Source organism: Copadichromis virginalis, linkage group LG22 (assembly GCF_057382275.1).
Source record: "Copadichromis virginalis isolate Kocher_CV1m ecotype Utaka linkage group LG22, C_Virginalis_male_GT1.1, whole genome shotgun sequence".
Classification (NCBI taxonomy): Eukaryota; Metazoa; Chordata; class Actinopteri; order Cichliformes; family Cichlidae; genus Copadichromis; species Copadichromis virginalis.
In genome coordinates this window covers 18943773-18971637 of record NC_140638.1, presented here as the reverse complement: position 1 = coordinate 18971637, position 27865 = coordinate 18943773, and the positions used below count along the sequence as shown (strand labels likewise).

General features: G+C 43.1%; 2 protein-coding genes across 20 annotated transcripts in view; both read right to left on the bottom strand.

The window, feature by feature from the left end:
- Positions 1-412: 412 nt before the first annotated feature.
- On the bottom strand, positions 413-16669 carry ubp1 (upstream binding protein 1). 3 transcript variants are annotated; one of them, XM_085445276.1, is made up of 16 exons: positions 16348-16669; positions 11829-11980; positions 10048-10124; positions 9852-9957; positions 9648-9754; positions 9345-9497; positions 9149-9259; positions 6390-6497; positions 6066-6172; positions 5919-5973; positions 4333-4426; positions 4120-4210; positions 3830-3948; positions 3589-3731; positions 2778-2829; positions 413-2683 (listed from the first exon to the last, which is right to left on the bottom strand). In XM_085445276.1, the coding sequence occupies exons 1-16, from the start codon at positions 16416-16418 to the stop codon at positions 2646-2648; spliced, it is 1584 nt and encodes a 527-aa protein (XP_085301402.1). In that variant the 5' UTR covers positions 16419-16669; the 3' UTR covers positions 413-2645. The 3 variants fall into 3 exon arrangements, with proteins under 3 accessions (XP_085301402.1, XP_085301401.1, XP_085301403.1); XM_085445275.1 differs by lacking the exon at positions 16348-16669 and adding an exon at positions 15032-16340; XM_085445277.1 differs by lacking the exons at positions 6390-6497; positions 16348-16669 and adding an exon at positions 15032-16340.
- A 2439-nt stretch (positions 16670-19108) lies between these two features.
- The window catches only part of clasp2 (cytoplasmic linker associated protein 2), a 66477-nt gene continuing 57720 nt past the window's right edge, over positions 19109-27865 (bottom strand). For all 17 annotated transcript variants that reach the window (XM_085445903.1, XM_085445885.1, XM_085445888.1 and 14 more), the window contains 10 exons: positions 27027-27170; positions 25684-25827; positions 25459-25565; positions 25165-25306; positions 23080-23275; positions 22796-22989; positions 22565-22693; positions 22170-22376; positions 21881-21997; positions 19109-20518 (listed from right to left, as the gene is read on the bottom strand). In XM_085445903.1, the coding sequence (XP_085302029.1) occupies positions 20441-20518; positions 21881-21997; positions 22170-22376; positions 22565-22693; positions 22796-22989; positions 23080-23275; positions 25165-25306; positions 25459-25565; positions 25684-25827; positions 27027-27170 (1458 nt within the window). In that variant the 3' untranslated portion in view covers positions 19109-20440. The remainder of the gene's footprint in view (positions 20519-21880; positions 21998-22169; positions 22377-22564; positions 22694-22795; positions 22990-23079; positions 23276-25164; positions 25307-25458; positions 25566-25683; positions 25828-27026; positions 27171-27865) is intronic.

Here is a 27865-nt window from a genome sequence, read left to right as displayed (position 1 = left end):
CCACAGAGGTGGTTCATGGATGTAGTGAAGGACATTGCAGAGGGTTGTTGTGACAGGATGCTGCTTTGGATAAGTTGAGACGGAGGCAGATATTCACAGTGGTCACCCCTAAAGGAAGCAGCTCAAATTTGCAAATCTATGAAGTCTAAGTTATAAATCATTGACCATCATTTTAATCTTTCTAATGCCTGAACAACAACATAATTGCCAGAATACTCAATTTAAAATAAATAAATAAATAAAACAAATTAACCCACTACTTTTAATTCATCCATTATTTTCATTTTGAAAGTTTAGTTTTTGGTTGAAAAAGACAAAAATAAAAAATAAAAATATATATATATAAAGATAAAGGGATGATGTAGGTCTCAAAAACACCATTACAGTTGTAATAATAAAGCAGGACACCAGACAAAGTTATGAAATCATTTATTCCCAGCACGTGGTTGTGTACATCTCCAGCATATGATACTGTGTACATAAGCATCATCATCATCAGACATTGTACTGTACATCAACAGTGGTCACCTCTCGAGCTCGCACTCTCTTACACACAGTCACACAGACAGTCACGCGGTCAGGCCTTCAGCGGACCAAAACTGCTATTCAAGAGTTCGCCGGACTCGCTCTATTAATGTCTGAGCTGATGACCACAGCTTTACTGCGCTGCGGCGCTCACGTCCTCCTAAAACACCACAAGAGCTACAGTCCTGGCTCTGGCGTGTGGGGAGACAAAAGCTTTTTTTTTTTTTTATTTAGTCTCGACATTGTTTTATTTATTTTGTTCTCCTTCTCGGTTAAGAAGAGGGGAGGGGCAGTAGGACTACTGACTACACATCAAGCTTGAATTTTGTGAATTTCTTCAGTGCAGGCTTGGTCTCTAACGTCTGGAAAAAGACAGAGGGGTTACAGTCACTGACAAAAATTACCATTTCCTACCTTCCCCCATCTTCCACATGCTCTTTACTACATTAGCAAGCTAAAACACGGTTTCATTATACCAACAGGAAAAAAGTTTTTTGTTGTTTTTTTTTTTTTTTTTTTTTAAACTGACATAATGAAGTCTTTGCAAGAAAAGAAAAATGATACGAGTGCACACTTAGACACACACACATTCAGACACTGACACGCTCAAGTGTACGCACTTCAAAAATGCTGAAACACCGTGTACCAAAAATCATTATGTCGACTTAACTGAACCCCCAGGAGCAGTGAGAGGCTTCCCGTCACTTTTTCAAAGATAAGGGCGCTCGAAAGACACGACTTCCTGCATTCAGCTATGTAAAAATACAAGGTGGATGTGGTGCTGTGAAGGTTTTCTCCTCTCCAGAAATAAGACTATTGAAACCAGGAGATAGCGGGTGTTTGGTGTTTTTTCTTTGCAAAGCAGATCCTGGAACAGAGGGTTTATTACTTTTGCGCACAAGCAATGCTGCTAAATTTGACTTAATCGTCTCTTAATGCTTCTAAGGTGTCCAGAGTCAGGCAGAAAGAAAAAAAAAAAAAGCAGATGAATCTAAAAGCCTGTTTGGTCCCCATGATAGGAGGTTTTAGGATAGGCTGACTGTTTTCTTAAGAAGTTTCGTCGTTTTGCTTTGTTTTTCCTTCTTGCACACAAACGGCCAAGAATCACATGTCTCTGAACGAGTGTTTCAAAGTCAGTACACAAAGCAGAGGAGTCAAATATGAAGTGTATGCGCTGTGTGTGTGTGTGTAAATGTGAGTTAAAGATCGCTCTATTTAAAAAAAAAAAAAAAAAAAAAAAAAGCCAGTATGGCACCAGAAACACGTAAATTCAATGAAAGAAACGGCTGATCCATAAATAAAGCACGAAGTAAAATGAGTAAAAGCTCAGAATAAACAGGACGTGCATCGGGAAAGCTGGGCGTGACGTCGCGTCAGCACAGAGATATGGCTGTAAATCACTGAGGACGACTTCGCGAGACGAGAGTTAATGAAAGCAGTCAGTCTGACAAAGTCAAAGAAAAACAAAAAACATCTACAAAACACCCGTTTCTTTCCGGGGGTTACCAAGCTTGGCTGATCAATACGTGGTTGGTTAATTAATGGTTTATTAAGACAAACCCATCGAGAATGTTAAACAAGCAGGGCACGGTGGGATTCTCCTTTAAGCGAGTTAGTATGAGATCGCATGCTGTTCAGCAGTACAGGTTACCAAATACTGGCCTAGTGCTGGTTGTGTGCGTTGTGAAGGAAGGGCAACGAGCAATAAGGAAACGCTTTCCTTCTCCTGCCGACCCCCACTCCTCTCCCGGAGCCGCCACCCTCCGATCTCCACACAAAAACCATACAAAAGACAGAAAAATAAAATAAAAAAATAAAATAAAAATACATAGAACATTGCTAACTTTCCCCCCTTTATCCCACATCCCACCGGTCTCTCTTCTTTGAACTAAATCTCCTTCGTTAATAATGTTTTCAATATGAAACAGTGGACACACCCATGTCAGATTCTAACATTTACATGGCTTTAGCGCAGTCTGTCTGCTTCCCGTCGAGCTATCGCTTAGAGAGACAGGGAGGAAGAAGAGGGAAAGAGTAGAGGCAGGCAGAGGGATGGACAGAGGGAGGCTTCAGCTCCAAAACAGAGGGTGGAGAATTAGTGATGCCATCTGTCCTCCTCACTACTTCAAGATTAGATGGAGTCCTTCGCCCGACTCATCTGCAGAGAGGGGGAAAAGTGAAGGGAGACATTACATCCTCGTCTAAAAGTGATCTAGGTTGTGGCTTTCTATCTGTTAGCAGAGACTGCTGACCTTTGACAGTGCTGATTAAAAAACAGCTCTCGTCAGGGAAGTTGTAAACCATCTGTGGGAGAGAAGTAAAAAAACAAAACAGGGTGAAGCGCTGGAGCTCATGAAACATTCTCAGCAGGTTAAAGGTTTGTTTCGGTTGCACACAGGTCCGACTCTGAAGAGCGACACAGTGTGTGTGACACACACAGAGCCCATAAACAACATGCAAATAAGATGATGGCGCCCGGTTATTCCTCTGTAAGCTGTGAGTGTTTGTAGCTCAGGAGGCAGAGCAGATCATCGATAACTGAAGGGTTGGTGGTTCACTCCTCGGCTCAACACGGGTATTTTTCACTTGTTAGGCAAATGTGTAAACCACTACACTAAACCAGATCTCAAACCCACAACTTCTATGGTGCCTTATTTCTGAGCACGGTGTTTGTGGAGGTATTGTACATCCTGAAAGCTGAGTGAAAAGGACGTCACCATGTCCACTAAAGCACACAGTGAGGCATTTTCCTGTTTATGGGTGGACTGTGGCTTGGGAGGTAGAGTGGGTCTTCTGTGAGTATCCTTGAACCCCAAATTTCCCCTGAAGCATCAGTCTGTGTGTGTGTGTGTGTGTGTGTGTGTGTGTGAGATTGTTAGAAAGTACTTAAAGTAGAGGTTAAACGCATGTGTGTGTGAATGCTCTCAGTGCACTAGCAGGGCACCAACCCACTTACCATTTATTCCACTGTTTTTTAATTAAAGACTTCCACTTCATGAGTCTTTCAGGGCCATGAATGTGACATTCAAAATATAAAGAGAGAGAGTGTGTGTGTGTGTGTACCTGGTCGCTTAGCAAGATGTGTATGCCTGTAGGACCCTGTCGGTACACCTGGTTGATCGTTCCCAGTGGAATGCTGCACACGCACGCCATCTTGCGGATGAGTTCTGCAGCTGTGAGCTCCTCTAGATACAGAGCATGGTACACTGCACAGAAACACACCAGACCGGTTTCACGGTCATGATAATAATCACAGACGGCATTTGGTCCCTGATTAATATCAGCAGCATCTGTTCGTCTTTACCGTGTAAACCAGAGGAGAGACAGTGTTCTCCATTTTCGTTAGTGCTGTGTCTGTCCAGCAGGGGGCTCTCTTGAAGCGACTCCTTACAGACATATATTGTCAGCCTGGGACGCACTGACCTGCATACACAGAAAACAGCGTGGGTGGTGTATCACAGAGCCTGGAGCTGGCATGATGGGAGATAACTCGCTGTGTTTTTGTTGTGGGTGACATCATGTTATGTCTCTGTCTCTCTTTAACTTGTTTTTTGCTTTGTATTTACCAGAAGCAGCCACTCATGTGTGACCTACCTGGATTTGAGTGCATTGAAGAGCCTGATCCCATCTGCTGGCCCACAAATCTGGACTAGATCGTCCCGGGTTAGCTTTAACAAATCAGAACCTTAAAACAAATAAATAAATAAAAAGGGAGGACATCTGGTCACTTCTAATACACGCGCACGTCTTTCAACATCATGACCACGCCTGACCACGCTGTGTGTCTGACAACCTGCCTGTGCATACCTGAGAAGTTAGAGAAGAGCCGTGTGTAGGAGCTGAAGCGATTTTTCAGCAGCCACTTCTGTGTGTCCTGTATGGAGGCAGTGGCGCCCAACTGCTGTAAAGAGGAGCAAACAGGGGGTCGAAACATTAACACAACTCAGCCCTACTGAGCTAAACCATATTTGGATTAAAACTGAGGGCACTAAAGCCTCTTTTCCACTAGAACCACCAGCTCGACTTTTAGGGTTTTCAGGGCTCGCAAAATCGCAAAGAGTGAAAACTTCAAAAAGCAAATGTCCTAGATCTTGGTTCCACTTGCCTCTTACCTGTGATTTCAGTGGAAATTTCCAATTCAGAATCTGACACAGACTGATTCATGTCCTACACAGTTCTTGCAAGTTCATAGAAATTTCTGTTCAATTAGAACCAAATATTTGAGTTGATGATTGTAATTTGTTGTTGTAATTTGTGTTTTAAATATTTTTAGATTAATGTATAATATTGTAAAGGAAACAAAACATAAATCAAAATTTTCTTTTATTTTTTTTTAGGCTACTTAAATTTATTTTGGGCTACCAAAAACTGAAAAGTGCCTGCCCCAAGGGCTACCAGGGATTTTGAAATTTTGCGAGCCCTGGTTTTATATTAGGTGGTAGTACCTGGTACCACAAATATGACGCCAACAGACTGCATGACACTGATTGGCACAGGAGTGACATCACTGGATGACTCATGAGTGATGCCTTTTTTGAAAGCCGGAAACGGGGGAAATGGCGACACATGAAGCGGTGCAGACATTTAACATCAGTTTAGCAACATGTATATCAACGCCTCAATGTCCTCCATTGTTTTTTAGCATCACAGGAGTTAAGAGCCACCTCGCTATAACAACCCCACCCACATTGAGCTTTACTGACTTGCAATAGAAAATGACCAAAACTGAGTAAAGTTGAATCGAGCAGACGCTAGTGGAAAAGAAACTTAAGACAATTTCAAATAAAACACAAAGAGTGGAAAAAAGTCATGGATCCAAACTCAACTGCAGAGTGGAGGTGAGACATTCGTCAGTCACCTACACCATTTTCTCCTCTCTGTAACTGAAAACACTACATTTCATATTACACAGAGATATAATGGCAGATAAATGGGAGGAAATACGCTTTGAATGTTCGAATGCAGCTCAAATTCATGGAGAGAATTCAAATGAAAGGTAATAACAGCAGAAAAAGTTATCTAAATATCTGCTGGAATAAATGTTGCTGCTCATCAGAAACAAACATGGATTTAACCACAGCAGCAGTCGGTACTGCGATTGTGTCACTTACTGAAACTCAATAAAATCTTAACCCTGTGTCATTAAGGGAGGAAAACGTATCATGTGACATGGCAGCAGGTGTTCGTCACAGCAGACGTTTTAATTTGCGATTTCAAGAACAGAACAAATGTTACTAAAACCATTAACAGCGCCTCTGCACTGTTCAGCCGAGTCGTTACAGCCTGACAGTGACTCAGCACACACGCGGCAAAGCAATCAATTACGTCATCATCTACACCCGAGTCTCTTACACCTCTGTTCTGTTCGTGCAGGTGTGTCACTTTTCACTAACCTCCGAGTTGCCATGGCTGCCAGGGTCTGCCTGGTGATTGGGTGAGGACGAGTCACTGGAAAACAGAGACGTTGATTTAAGACCAGTATACACTTTACCTAAAAAACAGAAAGCTCTCTCACTCACGCACACACACTTTCAAGGTACCTGTCCAGTACTGAGGAGGTCGTGTAGGTCGACAGTGGGGTGGAGGCGAAGGAGAGAGTAGCTGCCTGGTTGGTGCTGGTGTAGGCGTTGTCTGGCCAAGGAGAGCACTGTGGAAAGCGCACTTATTGATACAAGCAGCTCAAACTACACAGAAACAACAAGTGAAAGACATTTAGCTCCATCTAGCCTAAAGTCAAGTTCAGTACAACATCCCCTAAACAGCAACTGACGGCCTCACTAATCAACAATAGGTCCTAAAAAAGGTGGCAGACAGTGTGTGGAGTGATTAAGAGGAGGAAGAGGAGAGCAGAGCAGGATGCTTACACTGCCTCTTTTGGCCAAGGAGTCGCCACAATCAGCGGGAAGTGTCCGCTTGCTGGACTTTTTCAGCTCATGGTCGCCCGCATCCTCTATGATGGGCTCAAGCCTCGTCTACATACAGACACACAGCAGAGATTAACCAGCCAGTGGTTATCACACAAACAACTAAAACCTCCAACTCGATATGTGGGGAACAGATAGAGGTGTGGTTATCACCGTAATTATAGTCCAATAACATTTGAGCGCATTTTAAAACAGTCTGAGGAGAGTTTCACCCTCACCCGCCAAACACCGAAAAGTCACAGAGACACTATTTCACAAAATAAATGTAATATATTTGATAAAAGGCAATTCTTTAGACTTCATTACTAACTGATTTTAATACAAGCTGCAAAAGATTCAAAGTGGTTTTTTTCCTCTTTATGCAACAAACTGCAAACCATTTTCCTCCAAGCGAGAAGTTATGTCACTGCAGCAACAGTGAAAATGAATTAAAAGCTGGGTCTCTGATAAAAGGTGCAGAGCATGATTGATGCTAATAAATAAAGGCTGGCCAGCCCTTACTGATGGAAGAAACAGACCCGTCTGGCTGTTGGGGAAGCTGACGAATGTCGGCTAAAATGTTACGCATGTTCTGATATAAACCTTCCGACAAACCGGCGATCTTTGGGGAGAACCACCACCTCGCCCACAATGTCAGCTGGGAAGGACTCCAGACCCCAAAACCCTGAACTGGATGAGGTGTTAAGAAAACTGATGTTCTGACATAGGTGGTTTTATGTTTGTTATATTTACAGTTTGTCCATGTTATGCTTTATGACTCAGTCACACTACAGTAAAAATAGAACGACATCCTCTTTTTCGCTGGGAAAACTTTCATCAATCAGCCGGTGATTCTTTTGCTGCAAGTAGTTGCAGCTACCAATTAGGGCCGACTGTCTGACATCCTTGACCTCTGGGTGACTTTTTGTTTGCAAAGTGATTGAATGGGAGGTAACCTGTCTCTATGACGTCATAGACTGTGGTCTAATTTATAGGCACACCTCGTCTGTGATGCATCTCTTTGCAACAGTGGCTGTATTCTGGTTATATTCTTGTTTAAAAGCGAGGTTGCCGAGCACCTGTACTGCTGTACAGGTGCTCGGCAACCTCGCTGTACTGTATTGCAAGTCAAATGTGAGTGATGTTTAAGGGGGGTGTAGATATGAGAAGACCCTGAACAATCTCACTTATATAATCAGCTAGAACAAATTAAAATAAATCCCTTTTGTCACATTAACACAACTATTTAGTCGAGACCAGCTATTCCCAAACTTCACACCCCTGCAGCTTCATTTGAAACATAAACATTTTCAGTGGCACGCCCAAACCTTCAGTAAAAACGCCCAACTGATGGTCACACATACCTAACAAAGCATTTCCTTTGTGCTTTCATTTATTCATGCTCCAGTGATGAAATTGTTGAACCTGATCTTCTATCAGCAGCTTTAGTTTCAAAATTAAAATCTTTACAATTAGTGACAAGAAAAAGTTCAGGAGCAAAAAAAAAAAAGCCCCATAATTAAGAATAACAATAAATAATGGCAATTTTAAAATGAATTACAAAACAAGTCAAAACAAGATTCTAATATAGAAACACTTTTGATTTTAAAATAACCCTAAAAAGATGTAATCCTACAGAATCCAATAAGAAATAAGCCAAAAGTTTATTAGTTGGTTATAAAACATAAGTAAAATAGAAATATGTTTCTCATCCTGCAGGATTTAGTCGTATAAACGCTCCACAGATTAAAATTAGACGGTCCCATCCATTTACATTTCTAATATAGGAGAATTAAAAATATCAGTTAACTTAATTTTCACTGCGAGCGAGCAGGAGGGAGTACATAAAAGGAACAGCTCAGGCTGTAGAGACGATGTTAGAGAGGCAAGACCGCCTGAACGTGTGCAGGAGGGATACTGGGCACACTGGACCTGCTGTGGCCCATTCAGACCCCATAGGGGGTTGCAGCCCACACATTGGGAATCATTGGTCTAGACAAACAGTTGAGCTGACAATAAAAGTCTGTTCAGTATCTGAGAAAATATGGAAAAACCACACAAAGTGACACAAAATCCACTTCAGTTGTGTGCTGCAAGTCGACTAGCTGATAGCTGGGCACAGAAATACTAACCAGTTATCCGGTTGTTGTTTCACAGCAGCAGCGTGCCTCTGATTTGGTGAACAAATGAGGCGGAAAGAAGGAAAGATGACAGCCGTGTGAACAAACAAGGGTCTCCTAACATTAAACACACCTGGCAAACTAATGTGACATCAAATCTGTGCCACTGTGAAAAACATTTGTGATTTTTTTACATTTAAAAAAAAAAAAAAAAAAAGACCACCTCCCCCCAAATAAATCAAAGGAGGGTTTTTATTTTTGGGCTCAACGCGATCGTCGTATTTTTGATGATCTGAGGTTTAAAAACGCAGTAACTGATTGTTTCAGAGTCCCTGACATTTATACACTTGAATGTGAGAAACAGTGAGAAACCACGGCCAACGAATTAAGAGGATTATATGACTTCAGCAGCTTTCTGAATAAAGTTATTGCTGTTCATTAGTTCTTAAATCCAAAGCATTGTAATTTTCAGACTGGTTGGCAGTGATGGAGTCTTTTGTATTATGAACAAGAACTGAACCTGGAAGCTTGTTAGTATTATAAGCTAGTTAGTGTCAAAGTCACATAAAGCCTAGGAGTTCACAGCAGCCCTGTACCGACCTCTGACAGGATAGTGGTATCGTAAGAAGGCTGGTACTTTTCCTTCTCTTGAGCTGTGCGTTTCTCCATCTTCTCCCTGTCAGTCTTTTGCTTGCGATCTGCCCCCTTTGGCTAAACAGGAAGCAGAGAAGAAGAGATGTAACTGGTGAGTGCTGGCACAGTTTCAAACGTGCCCTGTTTAAGATTGAGTGAGCACCTTGAAGACTTTAATTTGGCAGGAGGCAGAGTGGAGGTGCTCCGTGTAGTCTCCGCCGTCTCCGAGGGCGAACGTGTCGATCTGGATCCTGAAGGGGACACCCTTCTCTCCGCCGTGCTTCCTGGGAGTGAACTCCGTGCTAATGCAGTGCACCTGCAGACGGCGGGTAGACACGATGAAGTCAAAACGTGTTTGATGTGGAAATTCAGCAGCACGCTGAGCAGGTGGCTCAAAGAGAGATGTATGTATGTGTGTGTGTCTCTCTGTGGTTTGAATGAGTGTCAGAGGATGTCTGAGTGTTACCTGCACAAACACAGAAGTTCTTTTGTTCAAGTCCCACAGAAACTCTGCAGCATTCAGCTGGGAGGGGTGAGTCTTTGGCTCCACAATGCCCACTGACATGGGGATATCTGATACACAGACACACACACACACAGATATTTGAGTTACAAATCACACACATGAACGGGACAGTCTAAGCAAACATTTCTCGGCAGGCATCTTTACCGATGTCAAGGAGACGGTCGCCAGGACGGTTCCACTTCCATCCCTCCAGCTGCTGGTGCTCTGTGTACTGCAGCCGACGGTCGTGAAACACCACTCGCACTATGCTCTACACACACAGACACACACACTAGATATAAAGTGTCCTGTCTACAGACACAGATGCATGATTGTCCTCGAGCTGTGAGGATCCTCTCACCTTCACCATCTTGTTGTTGAGCTCCGGTAACTCCCCTGGCTTCCTGTTGTCCAACATACGCACCTCATAAGACTGGCCTGAGTGAGAGTAGATGAACATTAAAAAACAAAACACAACAACAACAAAAAAGAAAGATTTAACAAGGAACAGTGAGTATATACATATTTGAATTTAACACACTCAATAAAAAGGTACAGGCTCATTATTATTGTTGTAAATTTATGAATGACACTGCAGGAATGGTTCCTCTGATGAAACACTCAATACTGGGATTTAATGGCACTAAAACTCATTTTTGGATTACTTGTTACAACTTCTGATTATTTTACTGTGAGCATTATATATTGATGTTACCACATTTAAGGTCCTTTTAAAAAAACAAACAAAAAACCCAACGTTCTTTTAGTAATTTATTGTTATGGTTTAACTTCCAACTCCTGCCTGTTTAGTTACACATGACTGTGTTTTATTGCACTTTGGGTAAAGAACTTTGAAATGCTAGTTGTGATAAGTGCTATGCAAACAAAACGTTATCATAAATCCTGGACTCTCTCACTGGTCTGCCTATCGACTCTGTAGTTACAGAGTTTAACCTTATCAAACTTCCAGGAACAAAGACCAAAAACACAAAAAAGTAGATACAGAATCCTCTGAGTGCTGCTGTGGAGACCACTTGCATTTTATACTCTTTAAATGATCACACCTGAAGGTAAATTTGCCTTTTAATTCTTGATTGAAGTTTTGTAAAATCACCCCAGTGTGGTATAAAGTTGTGTCACTGCTGCAGTGGTTTATGTTTCAGTTTGTGTGAAACAGACAAAAACACATGCATGCCCAAGTAAACCGTCTTTCCTAAAAAATTAGCACAAATGCTCACACTGCACAGGCTGACCTGTGAAGACACCGCTCAGGTATTTTGTTTATTCATGCTCACTCCAGTTTAATTACATGCAATTTAATCCAGCTTTATTTATATAACACGACTTCACACCAACAGTCACCTCAAGGTACTTTCTATCGCTACAATATGAGCAATATAAACCCCAACGATCAGAAAATACCTGACCCTGCTCTCTATCAAACTCCTTCACAGGCTTTATTAGAATATTTTATTGTTATATGTGAAGCAGAAACAGACGTTTAGACCATATGATGAATTTCTTACTTTGCTGGTTTTGTTTTTATACAAAACAATTCTAATAAAAAAGTAAGTTAACTTGTAAATCTTGCACTTTTAAAGTAAAAATTACAGGCAAAAAAAACAAACAAGCGAATAAAACACTGAGTTGGACAGATAATCATTATTAATGCACTGAGAAAGTAAAAGTCAGTGGGGGTAATGGAGTGTTTGGAGGGCAGTACAGTGTTACACAAAAACAAAACAACTTTTTCCAAGAAAAAACACAAAATCTCGTCTGTATGACCAAACCACCTTTAAACAAGGCCCCTGAGCTGTGTTTAAATAAATAAATAAAAACTGTGTGTATTGATATGCTAAATAACCTGGAATAATAACGTCTTGTTATGCATTCAACGTGCATTACAATACATTTCAGTAATAGGCAGATCTTAGTGTGTCACGTCGAGGGCACACGAGGCTGGCATTCACATCAGTAAGAGTTTCATTTTACAGTGATCACACCGAAATGCATTAAATTAATGCGCTCATTATTTATTGACGTTGGATTGTTGACAGGCAGCCATGCAACACAAACTGGGTCGTGTAAAACCGGGTCAACAACCCCCCCTCCCAAAATCACCTGCCGTTCTTTAGGTCTCACCTTGGTTTAGGTATGTGAGCGTTTCGTCATGCAGCTTGACAGCGGGCGAGGTGGCGGTGCACAGCACATACTGGAATGGGGGATTTTTGGTCTCATTTTCAGGAGGGAGGCTGGAGTCCTCCTGCTTAAAGATTGGCAGAGCCAGCACATCACTAGGAGGGGCGAGAGAGACAAACAAGTCAGCGAGGGAAAAACAAAAAAAACAACAATAAAAGAACAGTTGTGAGCGATAAGTTTTCCCCGTTAGGAGCTGATTTGGCGTATTTTCCTTGGCACTGGCCTCAATTTTTTTCAACTAGCTTTTGTCTCAAAGTTAGTTTGAATCTCCAGCACCATGTGAGCTCCATCCTGATGACAACATAATCACTGTGACCTTCCTGAAGGCAAAGGAAATCGTGTATTTATGCATCAGTACTGGACGACCTTCTCTCAAATGTTTGTGTGATTTTAACACTCTCACTTCACTCTTGATATGTCACTTTCAGTTGGGCAATATTTCCCTGTCACAGTGTGGAATAATTCAATGGATCACCTTTTTTTAGAATAAGTGACGAAGACTATCCATCGATCAAACTGTCTCTCTAATTATGTATGCATGAGTCCGCAGGAGGATAAATGAACAGAAACACCCAGAGATAGCCTTAGCTGCTGACATATACCATCTCTCACGCTTGGCAGGCACTGTAGACAACGTTCCCGTACTTGGCTCACCCTGACAAATGCTGTGGGAGTGTCAATGAGGGCACAGAGAAGGGTGAGGAGTGTGTGCATGTGCAAAAAAAGAAGTCCTATCTGTGCAAAAATATGTAGATCAGGGCATCTCATTACCTGGAAAACTAATCTGGAGCCAAACTAAAACCACCTTACCAAATTTCAAATAATTCCTGCAGCACCTTCCTCAAAACAACGAAGTCTTTCAAAGAGCTGCCTGCTAGATTTATCCTGCCCCGTATCGCTTTCTCTCAATCACTTGCCGGTGTGTTTTCTCTGCAGAGTGAGCAAGCCAAGGCAGCACCAACATGGGTGCCACAGCCCAGCTGAACCATGCTGCCCACGAAAACTGCATCTGCTTCCTGAAATCTGAGGAGCTCGTTCCACTGAATAACACCGAGACATTCTGTTCCCATCAGCTGCTGACTCCAAACACACCCACGACCCACCCCTGCACCACAGACAGACAGCAGTATGTCTGAAGCACAAACTAATACTGTCAATGCATACCATCCCCTGAATACCAGTAATCTTGCTTACACACATAAGCGACAGGCACACACCTACGTCATGCTCAGATAAACACACGCTAAAAGTAGACGGATGCAGATAAAGCACATGTATGCCCTCGGCGGGCTTGCCTTCATCATGCAAATATCACGACCTCCCATTAACCTGTTACATAACAGTGCACGCATACTAGGAATTACTAATTGAAAAGGTGGTTTATAACAAAGTTATTCAGCTCAGTCTTTCCACACATATCGACTTCAAGATATATTTGGTGACTCTTTTAAACATTAGGAATTTATTTATTTACCCCCCACCCAAAAAAAAAAAAGGAAAATCCAATGACAAATGACCAGCAAGTCTCAACCTTTCCTGTACTGGTATTGTGACAGTTCACACCATCATTCAGCTGCTTCCCCAGAGAGGTTCTCGTCCCCTTGTCGGATGTACTATGACAGCACAGTTGCAGGAAATGCACATTCATCCTCTGCAGACAGATTATTCTCAAGTAATGCTGCCCAGCCAGTGTAAATATGCACCATCAGCATAAATGCTGGAATAACCTGACTAACCAGAAACCAGGGAAAAACTGGCTTGTTATTATATTAAAACCAGAACTATGAAGATAAAATTTGTTACTAGACTGCATGTTTATTAGCCTCGGCGTGTACAGGCAGGTGAGATATTTTGGCAAAAACCAACACAATGTGTTTAAATAAGGGGTTGGGCCAGTAACACCTGAAAACCTCCACATGCTGGCATTCATCTTACAGCTCTCTGGAAATCTACTGCAGGGATGAATGCCAATATTCCAAAAGACACTCCCTTATTTGGTCTGTTGATGGTGGTCTTTGGTACAAGAGGGCACAGACATTTAAACTGGACTAAGATCAGATGAGTGTAAAGGTTATAGCATAGGACTGCTATAAGCTGTGGGTCAGTGTCATTGAAAAACTAACTCTGCATTGATCTGAAGAGACATGTTCCTCTAATAAAATAAATGGGTCCAACATCTCAGAGTCACCAGACTCCCAACAGTTCAATCAAAGTTTGCTGCTGGAGAAAAACCACTAGTATGCTTATGGACTGCCTGTGTGGTGAAACAGTTTTAGGATAAATATAACCATGCAATGAGAAATAAATACATAAATAAATTTTTGATTTCCAATACTATTGGAGTCACACACCCCCCCCCCCCCCCCAAAAAAAACAAATGGGCCAAACATGATGGTGTGCTAGTGTAAAAAGATACATTAAGTGTATTTACAGTGACTAAATTGCTGCTACATTTTCTGAAGAAAATCATTCAGGAGGAAAGCAAGAGTTTCAAAAATGTCAGAGTTAAAATATTCAGACTAAAAACATATGATCATGGATCACTGCTTAGAGAGGTCAGGAGCAGGTAAACAGAAAAAAAATACTGGCTTCAATGACAAAAGATGAGGTGCGTATATGTCCTGAATTGAGGGAGGAAAAAATGCTTGAGCAATTTCATTTATAACCTAGAACAGCTCCATTAAAAAGAGTCTAAATTCAGTCCCATCCGCCTAGACATGTGCAGCCACTTGTTTTCACATAACCCTGATTATGAGAAACAAAGCCACAGACCTGTTCTTAAAACCAGAACAGTGTCTTCCTGACTTCCTGGATGTAACAAAAACTTTACCCATGTCCTTGCAGCATACACGTGCATTGAGAAACAGTGCAGACTGATAAAAAAACAAAACATCTTTGTCCCTGGCAGTATGACACGTGTCCCCTTCCCTGCCTTTGTGTGTGTTTAGAGAAATTAATCTTCATCCCTGATCGTGGCACCCCGCAGTGACTGCTCGAGTCCAAATCCCAAAACAAAGAGAAACCATAACACCCAACACAAAGGGAGTAACGCACCCAGGGGGGCTGTAATGTTAACACTCAGAGAGCTGTTCTTGCCAACGACCCACTGAAGCTGGGACTGGCATGTTGTCTTCAGTCTCTCTAACCTCATGCTGTAGGCTCCAGCGCCCAGCTCCTGCCCGATGCCGGACAGGCTGGCGTCGAAGTCGTGAACCAGCCCCGACTCGATGGTGGCGTCGTCCATCTTCAGCACCCAGGCCATCGGCCCCAGCTCCTTGTCCTCGGCTTCTACTCGGATGGCCGCCAGCTTGCTTCAGGTACGAGAGGTCGGCTTATAGAGGAAGTGAGCTTTGCAGCTTCTGAATGACACCCGTGAGAGGAAAGTTATGCTGCTAGCCCGCTAGCCGCTCCCTGGCAAGCTGGGCAGGCGAACCGGTAGCTTTCCACAGAGACTGGATGCATTGCCATATCTCCACTCGAGTTCTGAGAGTTTATTTTCGCACAAAGGGATGCTCCAAGACAGGCAGAATGCCTGAAAGTAACTTAGAACCCACTCAGCGAGTAAATAGTTAGTCGTGACTGAAGATCCGAGCTGATTGTCAGCATGCTAATGTTAGCTAACAGCTAGCTTTGAAAAGGAAGCTTAAGCAAGCTAGCCTGAATTCAGCAGCGCCTTTGTTGCTTCAAGTATCGAGTCTTCATACAGTCCGACTGACGTTTGTTCAGCAGAACGACACAAGCAGGAGGAGGAAAAAATATCGTTTTAATCCACACACCGCATCCCACGCAGCGCCCCGCACCAGCTGTTGCTACCGAGCTATGAAGCTAACTAGCATCAACTTCACTTGCTTTCAGCTACGTCCGGTGACCTAAGAGCGGCTCTCCTCTGGCGCTCCCTCTACCATCCCACTCCGCGCTCCTCTTCTCATCGCGGGGCTGGAATCACCGCCGGGGCTCCTTATTTTTAACACGCAGTCCGTTAACCATCCAAAATGAAGCGTTTGACACAAAACAGAGCATCAACATGGCTCCCTCAGCACACAGACTGTCGGTCTCTGAAGCCCGCAGGGCTGCCACCGCCAGCCTCGGGAAGGATGCCAAAGACTGAGTCCAGCCAATCAGAGGCCGCCCTCTGTGCCCAGCGCAGAATTATTAGCCAATCAGCAACCTTCGAGCTTCCGTCATTGTGTCCAACTGTAGTTGCGCTCTGCCTCCCTGAAACTATAACACATATCTACAAAAAGTCGTTACTGTCAAAAAATATGAACCCTGTAGGCATGCAAACACCCCTCAGTGTCAAGTAAAAATAATGTTATATCTCTGATGCAAATACAGCGACAGGGCGCTGACCTTTTCACCGAGAGTTATTTATTAACAGGTATTGTTGTTGCTCCAAACACCCACACTGTGAGGATATAAACTAAACCAAACATTTACATTTGAGCTGTACATGAGCGGATACCTCGTATAGCCGCTGTTCTGTCTCTGTAGGGGGGCTCGGAAGTTTTCAGTGTACGGCTGCCAGAACAACATCGCGTCTCATCAGCCCTCTCCTCACTTCTCCTACACATAAACACCACTCGGCCCGGTTCCGACGACGAGGTCCAAACGGGAGATCAGTGTTTCATTCATGTCAGTGTCGAGCAAGAAGAAAAGTCCAGTCCACAGAAGATGGCTGCAGACCTTTTGCACTCTCTGGTCAATAATTACGCACCGCTCGGACCCTGGACGTGGCGCACTCTCAAGTCTGGTTTTCTGAGTGGGGCACACACGCTATTTTGGCCCTGAAAGGGAGGGGGAGGTGGAGGGGAGGCCCGCCTCATGACTTAAAGTCCTTCTGTCTGACTCAGGAAATTCAGAATATGGACATAAACACACGACAGTCAACACCAAATATGCAAACATCAAAGAACACAAGGGAGTAACTTGACTTGTCTAGCATGGACAGAACTAAAATTCATGTTGCATAAGTGTTGGATAACACTTGTTCATTTTAAATGAAGGATTTGCAATGGACAGCTTGTAAAAAAAAAAACTAATAAAAAAAATCCCCCCTTCAGTTTAAAAATATATGAATACAGTAATTACTACAATTAAAAAAAATAATCAATCAGTTCTTGTACATTTGAATAATGTAATAAATAATGTTTTTAAATTCAGTATGTATATAGGTGTACAGAGGCCGTTTTAGCAGTCATCACTCATGTGTTCCACATTTAGTGTCACCAAAAGCAAATTTATCATGTAACTCTAGTTACATAAATGCACAACTGAAAACTGCTGTGTTGGTTAAAGAAGCAATGATCAGGCGAGTAAAGACTGAAGCTATTTGGTCACAATGACACCAGGTGCATTTGGAGGAATAAAGGTGAGGCTTTTACGCCTAAGAACACTACCAAGTGTCAAGCATCGTGGTGGTAGCATCGTGCTCTGGGGCCGTTTTGTTGCCAGTAGTACACTAGACAAATTAGCTAGAACTTTACCTCAAATCAACATCTAGATGGTTGAAACTTGAAGACAGGTGTTCCAACAGGAGGATGATCCCAAACACACACGACAACTGGCTTTGTAATAGATAAAGTAGGGTGACATTACATTGCTGGAGCAGGCTTCCCAAAGCCACGACCTCAATCCTATTGAAAATTTGTGAAAGAGCCCTAAAAGCCAGATCCTTACCAAGAAACCAACTGATTTAAATGAACGCTATACCAGACACCAGAAGCTTGTTGATGCCTACCACTTTGCCTACAAAGCACTTTGAATCACCTTGTTGTTGAATTGTGCTATACAAATAAACTTGCCTTGCCTTACCAAGAGAGTGTAGTTGAGGTGCGACTCACTAAGGGACATTCACCAAATATTAGTGACATGTGAGCACACATCACCTTATATGGTTTACAGAATATCCCAAATAAACTCAAACCTGTGCATTTCTTTGTAACTAAAGTCCTTAAAGGTGTATGCTGAACAATCATTTCACCCTGCAAAAAGAACCGTTACAGTAAATACACTGATTCTCATTTAGCACTTGTCTACTCTACCTGCTCAAGTGCTTTCTATCCAACATTCCCACACATTCATACTCCGACAGATGGATTGGAGTTAGATAACTTGGGGTTAGTATCTTACCCAAGAGCTACATGCACCCCAGTTCAGGGAAATCATGGAAAGTCTAAAAACAAACCTTCCTTTCCGACCAATAACACCCACTTTTCATAACAAGGTCTTCTTGTTCTAGGAAATTAAAGCCAATTTAAGCAGAAAACTGTCAAAAAGTCAAGATTTCCAAGCCAGGGAACAAGCACGGTTAGTTGTTACCTGCAAAACACAAGAGTTGATTTAAAATGCAAATTTTAAGTATGTAAAACTGCTAAAGTATACCACATCCATCTTCAACAGTGTAACTGATATGTTTTCCCAAGTTGGGAATTGTTTTGAGGACAGACTCAGTATGAACTGCAGGGTCTTGGCAGGTTGTAGATGAGTGCAGCAAGGCCAGGGGGTTTTACAGGTCAGACAGTATCTGGGACTCTCTTTAGCTGTTCCTAAATTTACAGCCCAGAGGACAGATGGATACATGAAATATAGCACCAGTTTCACAAATAGCTATGTTGCATAAGACCTAAATGTTATCTTTTATTCCATGTGTGGATTAGCCCACTTTCTTAACGTTTCTTAACAAGTCCACGATCTCCCACCTGCTGCTGCTCTTTGCGGGAGAGCGACAGCTGGAAAACCCACTGCTTTATCAGACAGTAAATTAAACTCCTGGTGTTGATTGGTTTGTCAAAGCAAGGATAAAATCCTGACGCACATTTTCACCAATTTCTCGCAAAACAAACATAAAACCGATCACCTGTGCAGCTCAGAATAAAATAACTGCTAAATATTAATCAGTAAAGTAATTTTGCATTTTTGATGCTTTCATACTGACGTGTTTGCTGAAATTGAGTGGTTGTGACACAGTCACACTGTGTAAATTTGGGATGAAGGGACTCTTTAAGGGACTACGAAACATTTATGATACTGTAGAGGTTTGATCACTGATCCTGGATCAGATAAACTGCAACATTCTGTTAGCATTTAATAGATCTATTCTGTTGAATTGCATGAACAACACTCCTGTGAGGAGGTACAGACCCACCCATGCACGGTATTTCTGCTCACTGCCTTACCGCAGCACTTTCTTATGCTGCAGAAATGAAGAGAGGCGGGGCTTATCGTGATCTGTACAAGTTCTTTATTTTATTGTAAGCACAGCTTTGTAAATGCACAGAGGAAACAACAGTGAAAACTAGAATGTTACAAGAAGAGGAAGGAAAGAAAGACACGAACAGGAGAAAAGTGACACATGACTTGTTTCTTTTTTCCCAGAGCTGTAAATAATAAATTTCTACAAATTTCTCAGCAGAGATAAACAAAATAAGTGTGTGAGAGAGAGGGGAAAAAAATAAAAATAAAACAAGGATGGGCACAGGTGCGCGCGTGCACCCCCCCTCTGGGGAACTCCCCTGAATGACACTGTTATTTGGATACTCCATTTTAATATCATATATAGATACATATCCACTATGTGATAATAAGCCATGTCCTGTCATACTTCATGTAGTAAGCAGCCATCTTTCTCCACGTGTTGCCCAGAACTGATGCGAGATTGGAGAAATGGAGGACATCATGGATTTATCTGAAAGGGGCAGACACTGTTCACATTAATTTAAAACCCCAGTCAGAGCAGTCTGACAACAGACCCCAATAAAAAGTTATTAATCTTTTAAATTTCGTCTCATGCATAGCCAAGCACATAACGCCTCCTAAACTTTGGAATCTGTATGTACTGTATTTGCTATGAGCAGGCAGGACCCACTTTGACTCGTGTTAGTGCTGCGTGTGCTGGGGTCGGCCGGTCGTACCGTTCAGGCTCATCAGCACCTTTTTGAAACACGTGTTGACGTCTGAGTGAGAGAGAAAACTCCGGGTATTAAAAACCACTGCAGTAAAACCTCTCTGCGTAAAAGAAATCCAAACTATGACATAATGTAAAATTACATTCCCGTCTACCTGGCGCCCCCCTCCCTCAAGTTAATGAGTGTTCGAGAAGGAAACGAGGAGACAGCACCGTTGGAGGAATATTACCGCCCAGGGAAATGAGAACCATGCAGATGCACCACTTCCTGTTGACCTCAAGATGCTGTTCAGAGGGAATGTGCTGTGGATATGGAGCGGAGCGGACAGGACGGGCATTTAATATCTTCATCCTTGAGTGAGTAGTGACAAACCTGTGGAGGGTGTGACTGCATGTCTGTTTAAGTTTAATCCGAGTTTGAGGGTTCAGTTCAGTCAGAAGGGATCCTAAGAAATGGCGAGCAGAACTACAACTCTCCTCTGCACGTGTGATGACTGTGTGTACCTAACAGCTGTGTGTGTGGTGTATGTAGTTTGCTCCTGTGAATGCTTTGTTCTCAGTCTGTGTTGCTGTGTTCTCATGAACAGATGGTTTATGTTGGGTGGGCATAGCTGCAGTTCTGTAGTTGCCCTGTGGGACGGCGCTCTGTATCCTATAGGCCCTCGGTTGAGGGTTCGTTGCCGGTGGTGCCGGACTGGGCGCGCTTGATGTACAGATTCAACAGCTTCAGCTGCAGATAGAAAAACAGAAGAACATGAATTAAATAATGTGTGCAAGCCAAGAGATGCTAAAAATCCAAAAGGCGAGATTGCAGTTACTCCAGCTGAGCAGGCCGACCGCGTGCTGACACGTGGCGTTTATGGTTCCTGCATTATTTGGGCAAGTAATGTTTATCACATGACCGTTTTTGAAAGGTCGCCCTGGGATTCATCACAAATAGATCAGTCTGTAGCTGACAGACTCATCACTCATCTTTTATGGTTGTTGCCATCAACTGTTTATAAAGGATGGATGTAGCGATTGTAATGGCTCCGTGTCCTGATGTGAGTGCTTCACTTGAGCGTTTTTGTTGAGGACGCTGCATGCTGGTACAGCGCCACGTTTTAAATCACCTACTTTACTTTAAACAGTAAACTGTTCACTTCATGTTATTTCCAGTAAGACTCTCGGAGATTATGATCATAACCACATCAGGAAACAATTTACAGAGGTCACAAATGAACTGATAAGAGGTGTCATTTTTACTTATACACTTGTATACAATTCTAAAGTATATTTTGCAACCAGAGGAGTCGCCCTCTGCTGGCTTTCAGAAAGAATTCAGGTTAAAGGCTTTGAATTCACTTTTCAGACCCTGAACCTACATCTGTATTTACCAGCGCTGGAGTCGTTACTCAAAAAAAAAAAGTAACGTGTTATACATTATTCATTACTTTTCATAAAATTGATGTACTACGTTATGTAATTAATCATCAGAGAAAGTAACTTTTTATACTACTTATCTTACTTTTGAGTTACTCAGCACAATAACCTGATACGTGCGGTCACACAATGACCAATTAACGGAATTATACAAACCTGAGGCCACAGTGCCACACACTGACACAAATGAGGACGCACATAGAATCTTCCTCTTTGTTTTTACATATAAGAACAAAAGACGAAAACTAGCGCCAAGAGACTTCAAAGTGATCGCCACTTTAAAAACAGAGGCTGCAAGCTTGACTACTCATCATTGCCTGAGTTACAGGGCCTGCTGGGCTCGGGTCGGCCTTCACTCAGCTTTAAAATCACTCCAAGTTCTTGGCTAGCTTTGTGCTAGCTGCTGTCTTTGCAGCCGAAGTTATTAAGCAGTATATTGTAGTTGTTTCTGTACTCGATGCAGTTTGCACTTTACTATCGCACTCTTGTCTTTTGTGCAATAAAAATAAAAGTAAAAAAATCAGCTGAACAAAAAATTAAAATAAAAAGATGACTCTTGGTGGAAACCTGTTGACACGAGAGCTTGAAATGTATACACAGAAAGATCCTGGTGACCAGGATGAGAAACGACACATCTTTAGCGAGCTGGTTTACGATGAATTCAACTTACCTTGCTGCTGGACAGTTGGCTGAGGTGCGGTTTGAGGTCCTCTCCTATCACTGAATAGATGGCCACCAGGCAGAACACACAGGCTTTCCTCACGCTGCTCTCAGAGTTGTCGTAACCCTGTTCAGACAGAAGAACACAACTTACAGATCTGCAGTTCTTCATAACAATCATATTTATGCATGAACGTGAAGGCTGTGTGTGATAAAGCAGATGACAGACAACTACGATACTGCACGGCTGATACTTTCATCCTCCAAATGAACAGTTACATATCTGAGCTGCATGTTACCTGTATCAGTCCTGGTACAATCTCGGGCAGCAGGCTAATCAGGCCTTCGCGGGGAATCCTCTCCACTACTTTGGTCTGCATCTTGATGGCGGCCAGGTTGATTGGGTAATCAGCTGACTGGATAATGGGACACAACACCTTGATACACTGGTCTGGACTGATGGACAACGCCAACATGGCTGCTGTCTCCTCAGCTGCTCGAACCACCTACAGAAAAGCAGAGAAATATGAATATACAACATGACCAAGTGATAATCACAAAGCTTTTTTCCAGCTTTGATGATCCATAAATAAAATAAAGGAGTGTTCTGCACCACCGCTTCATGGTCTGATAATGCTTTGTGATAAAATCAGCTTCTCAGTGAGCAGATTAGCGTGGGTGTGGATAAACGCACCTCCTTGTGAGGGTCTTTATGAGACTCCAGGGCCTTCATGATGGTGAGCTCTGCGTAGTTCTTAAACCTCCAGGGCTGCTTGCTGAGAATCTCCCTCAGCACCCGCAGAGCCAGCGTTCGGATCACATGCTGAGAGAGGATTTAAGATAAAAGTGAGCGACTTTAGGTTTTTTTTTCTCTCCCCTCCCCTTTCATTTGGTTGTTGTAGATTTGAAATGAGTGTGTGTGTACCTCTCTGTCGCCCATCGTCTCGAGCAGGAGCAGCAGGATGGTCTTGAAGTGTTCGTCCCACACCTGCAGGGTGTTTTCGCGTATCAGTTTCTGCAGCTCACACAGTGCTGCTTTCCTCTCTTCTATGCGCTCGTTGTGATTGGATAACTCCTTGAGGAGCTCGGCCACCAGCTCCGACTGATCCAGGCTGCTATCTGTGAGGAGACAGGCGACAGAAAATAACCCACGTTAGCGATATCTCGAGGTCGTTATTTGTCCTTTTCCGCCAGAATGCTTTTGTGTACCATCAGTTTGAAGCTCCGAGTCGTCCAGGCTGGTGTCTTTGCGGCTGTGTTTGAAGGGAGAGTCGGACAAGTATTCGCGGGATACTCGGGGGCTGGAGGAGAGCAGGGGGGTGTTGAGGAGAGACGTTTTATTGTCCAGAGCCATACGCCCGCCGTCGCCCATATCTGACAGTCTGCCATCTGTCCCGCTGCCCCCCTGAAAACAAAGGTGGATTAAAAACAAAGCGAATGAACCAAGCAGTCAAACTCTAAAGAGTTCAAAAGTTCTGGTTTAAAAACAGTCTGAACTGCAGAGTTGTTTTATGTGTTTAGATGGTAAATACGCCAAATGAATTAAAACAAACATGTCTCCGTTCGATTTCTTAAAATTCATTCATATATCAGGACATTTTGGATGAAGTTTCCTTTTTAGAGAGGATCTTGTTGTCTAAATGAGAGCGTAAGAAAACAAACACACAAACAAAAACAACTCTATCACTTAAAAAGGCAGACACATGAAGCACCAGGTGAGGAGCTGAGCAGGGTTTAAGGTGCTCTTATTTGTATGTGTATATTTACACTCGAGCCGCTAAATGCTCTAAGCTGGGGTTTGATGAGTCAGGTGTGCTGTGATTGGCACGCTGATGACATGTGGGCCACTTGGGTTTCAGTTGCATCTCATGGGGAAAATGTCAGGAGGTCACACCTCTGTAGTAGAGTACGCCGTGTCCTTAAAAGGAACCGGGGTCACTGCAAGGGGCTGCAAAATAAGACCTGGCATGTCTGAAGTCATAAATTTGTTTTGAACGAGCAGGCTACCTACACAAGCATCACAAAATAATAACTGGGGATGCTTTTCAGCAGCTAGGCTTAAATAAAACAAACAGGATTTTATCAGCAGCTGTAGAAGATTATTTTTCACAGTTATCGGTCCCATAAACAATGTATGCTTCTCACTCCCTGTGCTAACGGACGGGTGGTGGGGCAGATCAGATGTCAGCGTCCCCTACAGTACACCTGTGTGGGTGTTTCAGGCCTCTGCAAGTCTTGGAAAACATGTTGTAAGGTCAAAAGACGATATAATACTTTCTGAGTGCAGAGCTAAATGAGAGTGTCAAAACCTATTACAAAGTCTGAATACTCTGTCTTATCCTCTTTTTATTCTGGTATTTGCTTATTTTATCAGGAATAAAATCTCAACTCTCACACTTTTATACTACTGGCGAGATCGTGGTGTATAGCTGCTTGCGTTAGGACCGCACCATGGTGGTATTTTTCATCTGGTATCAAAATAAAGAGACCATTCAGAAGCCTGGTCACTATAAAGCAATTTGCCCACCATGCACTGCATCGTGGTGACTGCTCACGAGTCAAAGGCAACCCTATAATATACACTATATGGAAAAACATATGAATTCAAGTGTGGTGCTATAACTGGATGTCACCCTTTCAACAAGCCAGTTTGTGAAACTTGTATGTTTACAAATCCACCAGATAACAGCAAATCAACCCTTTTCCCCATTTCACCCGTCTCCATAATTTGGTTAGTAAATAGTTTGATCCTTTGCTCAAACTGAGGCTGCTAGCTTGTGTCTGGTTCTGACCTCTGGATATTTTTTGCTTTCGTCACTTTGCCTTTGTTAGCTTCTTTAGAAAGTCCGTGATCAGCTGGGTGACGGCACTAACATCAGCATAAAACTGCGCACCAGGAGCTTCACGACATGTTTCCATGGGTGAGCAGCTCCTGTAGGTGACTCACTGCTTTTGTCCATATAGTGTATTTATCAGCCTCAGTGGCCAGTCAACGGTAATATTCACTTCCATTTGTACTCGTTTCAATTGCTCGCCTCCAAGTTGAGAGAAGTTTAACTCCACACCTGCCCACTTCCCACAAGTTTATTGACATTCATGATCTCTGGCTGCTGCACCGCTGCTTGTCTCTTGCTGTGGGGGAAACCTCATGAAGGTAGAATCAAATAAAAATATTCGAAAATGTTCAAACGCCCCCATGAATTGTGCCAACTGTTACACAAACCACTCAGGTCTGGTTGTATTCACACCAGGAATTGAACTTATGTCCCTAATGTGTTGGCCTCCTCCACTCACCTCCTCTCCTTCTCGCCGCTGGACGGGTTCATTCATGTCTTCTTGGCTGCGAACGCTGAAGTTTTGGATCGCCTCTGTGACACCTTTCAGTGAGCTGTAGATGTCCTCTGAGTTCATGTTTTCTGTGTCATAGTCAAAAGCACTGCACAGACACAGTAAAAGATGCGGTTTAATTTGCAAGCTTACTTTTTTTCCCCCCACAGGCGTGTTTTTGGCCACAAAACACCCTAAAATACTGTTTACTGTATAACAGTGATTTGACAGTGTAAGACTAGTTGTCAGACAAGTGTTTACCTTGGTGAGAGGGTGTTCTGGGATGTGTTAGTGGGCGAAGTGACTGGACTGGACCAGCTGGCTGGAGATCGGGGGGTGTGACGTGTCATAGGGCTGCCCATTGGTGCCTGAGAAGGTAACAAAACAACAAAGAGGTACGCCATTATTGCTGCAGTATAATGACAGAGTTCAGGTGTAAACTGTGATTCTGAAGCATTCACAGTTTAGAGTCAGAGTATGTTTTACCTGTGCAGCATTGCCTGTGTTCTTCAGGTGGTTTTGAAGTAGCTTGGTGGCTCCATCCTGGAAGGTTTTGGGCAGAGCTGCCAGCAGCATGGTGAACTCTGGAGTGTTGAGCTGGAACAGGGCAATTAGCACCGACTGGGCTGCCTGTTACACACAAAATACACACTTAGACTTTGTGGACCAAACAGGGTGGCAGCTCTTGCAAGTAGTACTGTGGTTAACTATGGGATGCTGTGAGGTGGCATTTGAGACAAGGATCCTTTTCAATTTATGATTTTGAACTGAGATGCAAGTTTATAGTTATGAGATAAAGCTTAAACACAAAAAACAAAACAAACCAAAAACTATGGTTGTCACTATCAAGCAAAATTTATAGTCCAGCAAAGGTGACGTGATTGCTGTGTGCTTCTTGTCTGCGTGCAGACAGGCATTTGCAGAAGACTGATCTGAAGCCAGGCAAAAGAATATGCTGTGGCAAAAATTTAGACAGTGTCACAAGTTTTAAACAGAGTGTGAATGACAGCAAACTACCGGAACGCAACATGAAATTAAAGAGAAAATAACAGGTAAAATGAAACAAAAACTTTCAGCTATTGGAAGAGAACAGCCAGTGCAGCAAGAAGACTGCTTGGCCTAAAGTTGAAACCATCTCTGCAGCTATGGAAAGGATACTCCACAGATCACACGATTTTCTTCCCATGGAAATTCCTAGTTCTGCTGGTAAAGCAGTGCAATAACTGTTTTTCAAACCTGTGGTATCATACACTTCGTCTGCTTTTGTTGTAACATCCCAGCCCGTTCTCACTCCCGAGGCGTAACATGTCAACGTTTTGTCACGTCCCGCGGCGTTCCTGAGAAACGCGAAAGGAGATCTTCGGCGTTCTTATAGTACGCCGCGGGTTATGGCTGGAATCCAGTGCAATGACGCTCCCGCGGTAATAGACGTTCCAGTCCTAAACCTAACCTTATCCCTAGCCCTAACCATAACTTTATCCTGATCTTAACCAGGACTATAATGATGTTAAATAGCGTGTTTCTAAGCGATTTGAAGAAAAAGAGCGAACATGTGTAGATGGAGTCCAGACGGTTCTCATATTTCCTCTTTTTTCCGAGGTCGTCATTTAGGAACGTGGTGGGTAGCCGGAAACGTAATATGTTGACGATTTGTCACCTAGCGTAAAATGTTACGCTTTGGGAGTGAGAACGTGTTGAACATCCAGATTCAACAGTCAGCCTGACTTGCTTCAAATCAATATTATAAAGTTTAATTACATCCCTCAAAAACAAAAGGGGCCTGTTGCAAGAGGACGTATTATGTTGTGTGCGTGTTTGTGAGACGATACCTTTCTGACGTCTGAGCTCTTGGGTTCAGTCGTCCAGGTGATGATGCGGGAAACAGCCAGCCGAGTCTCGCTAGAGTTCACAAAGTCCGGAGCTTCCATTTGTAATGTCAGTGTCTCGATGTACTTCAGAATAGCCACCTTCACCTGCAACGCAAACACACACATTTATACAAAATTGTTAGGAAGCTGACCTATAATGGTGAATATGCATACCCAATATTCACCTGTAAAAACACAAATACAGAAACAACCAAACCCCCCCCCCACACACACACACACACACAAAAGTGAGTCAGCATGTACAACCACAGCAGATTGTGCATCTCTTGCAGGTCTGAAAAATCAAATGATCCAATGAATGAGAGAAAAGTTTAAAATGCAGTCATGCGTTATATAGTACAAAAATAAAATCAATCAACATAAAAACAATGACAAATAACAATATTAAAGAACCAATAAATGGAAAAATTCAACTCAGCCTCTGAAACGCCACAACTGACTCCTGCCCTGATTGTCTTTCGTCTCTCTACAAATGCACCTCAGGACCAGAACTTCCTCCAAATCACTTAGCAGCATCGTGCGCGCCACATAATTGCTCCCCCCGGAGCGCACTGACCTGGGAGGACTGGCTCCAGGCTGCGGCCTGCTCGTCTAGAGAGCAGGCGTGGCGCCGCGCTCTGGGGGGGAACAATTTTACCCCGGACCCTCCCCTGCCTCGCCCGCAACACGAGCTCCGCACAGGCTTCAGAGAGAGAGAGGAGAAGCACCGCGTCAATCAACGGAGAGAGACAGGGAGACGAGGACGGGGGAGGGGTGGGGAACAAGAGAGGAAAGCAGGC

Bases quoted from the DNA above. Each gene is read 5' to 3' on its own strand.
- ubp1 (XM_085445275.1), bottom strand. From the start codon at position 15,147: ATGGCCTGGGTGCTGAAGATGGACGACGCCACCATCGAGTCGGGGCTG. The intron at 10,125-11,828 runs GTGAGACCTAAA...ACTCTCACTCAG, and splicing joins GCTCACATACCTAAACCAAG to GCCAGTCTTATGAGGTGCGT. The intron at 3,949-4,119 runs GTAGGTCACACA...CTGTGTATGCAG, and splicing joins TTCAATGCACTCAAATCCAG to GTCAGTGCGTCCCAGGCTGA.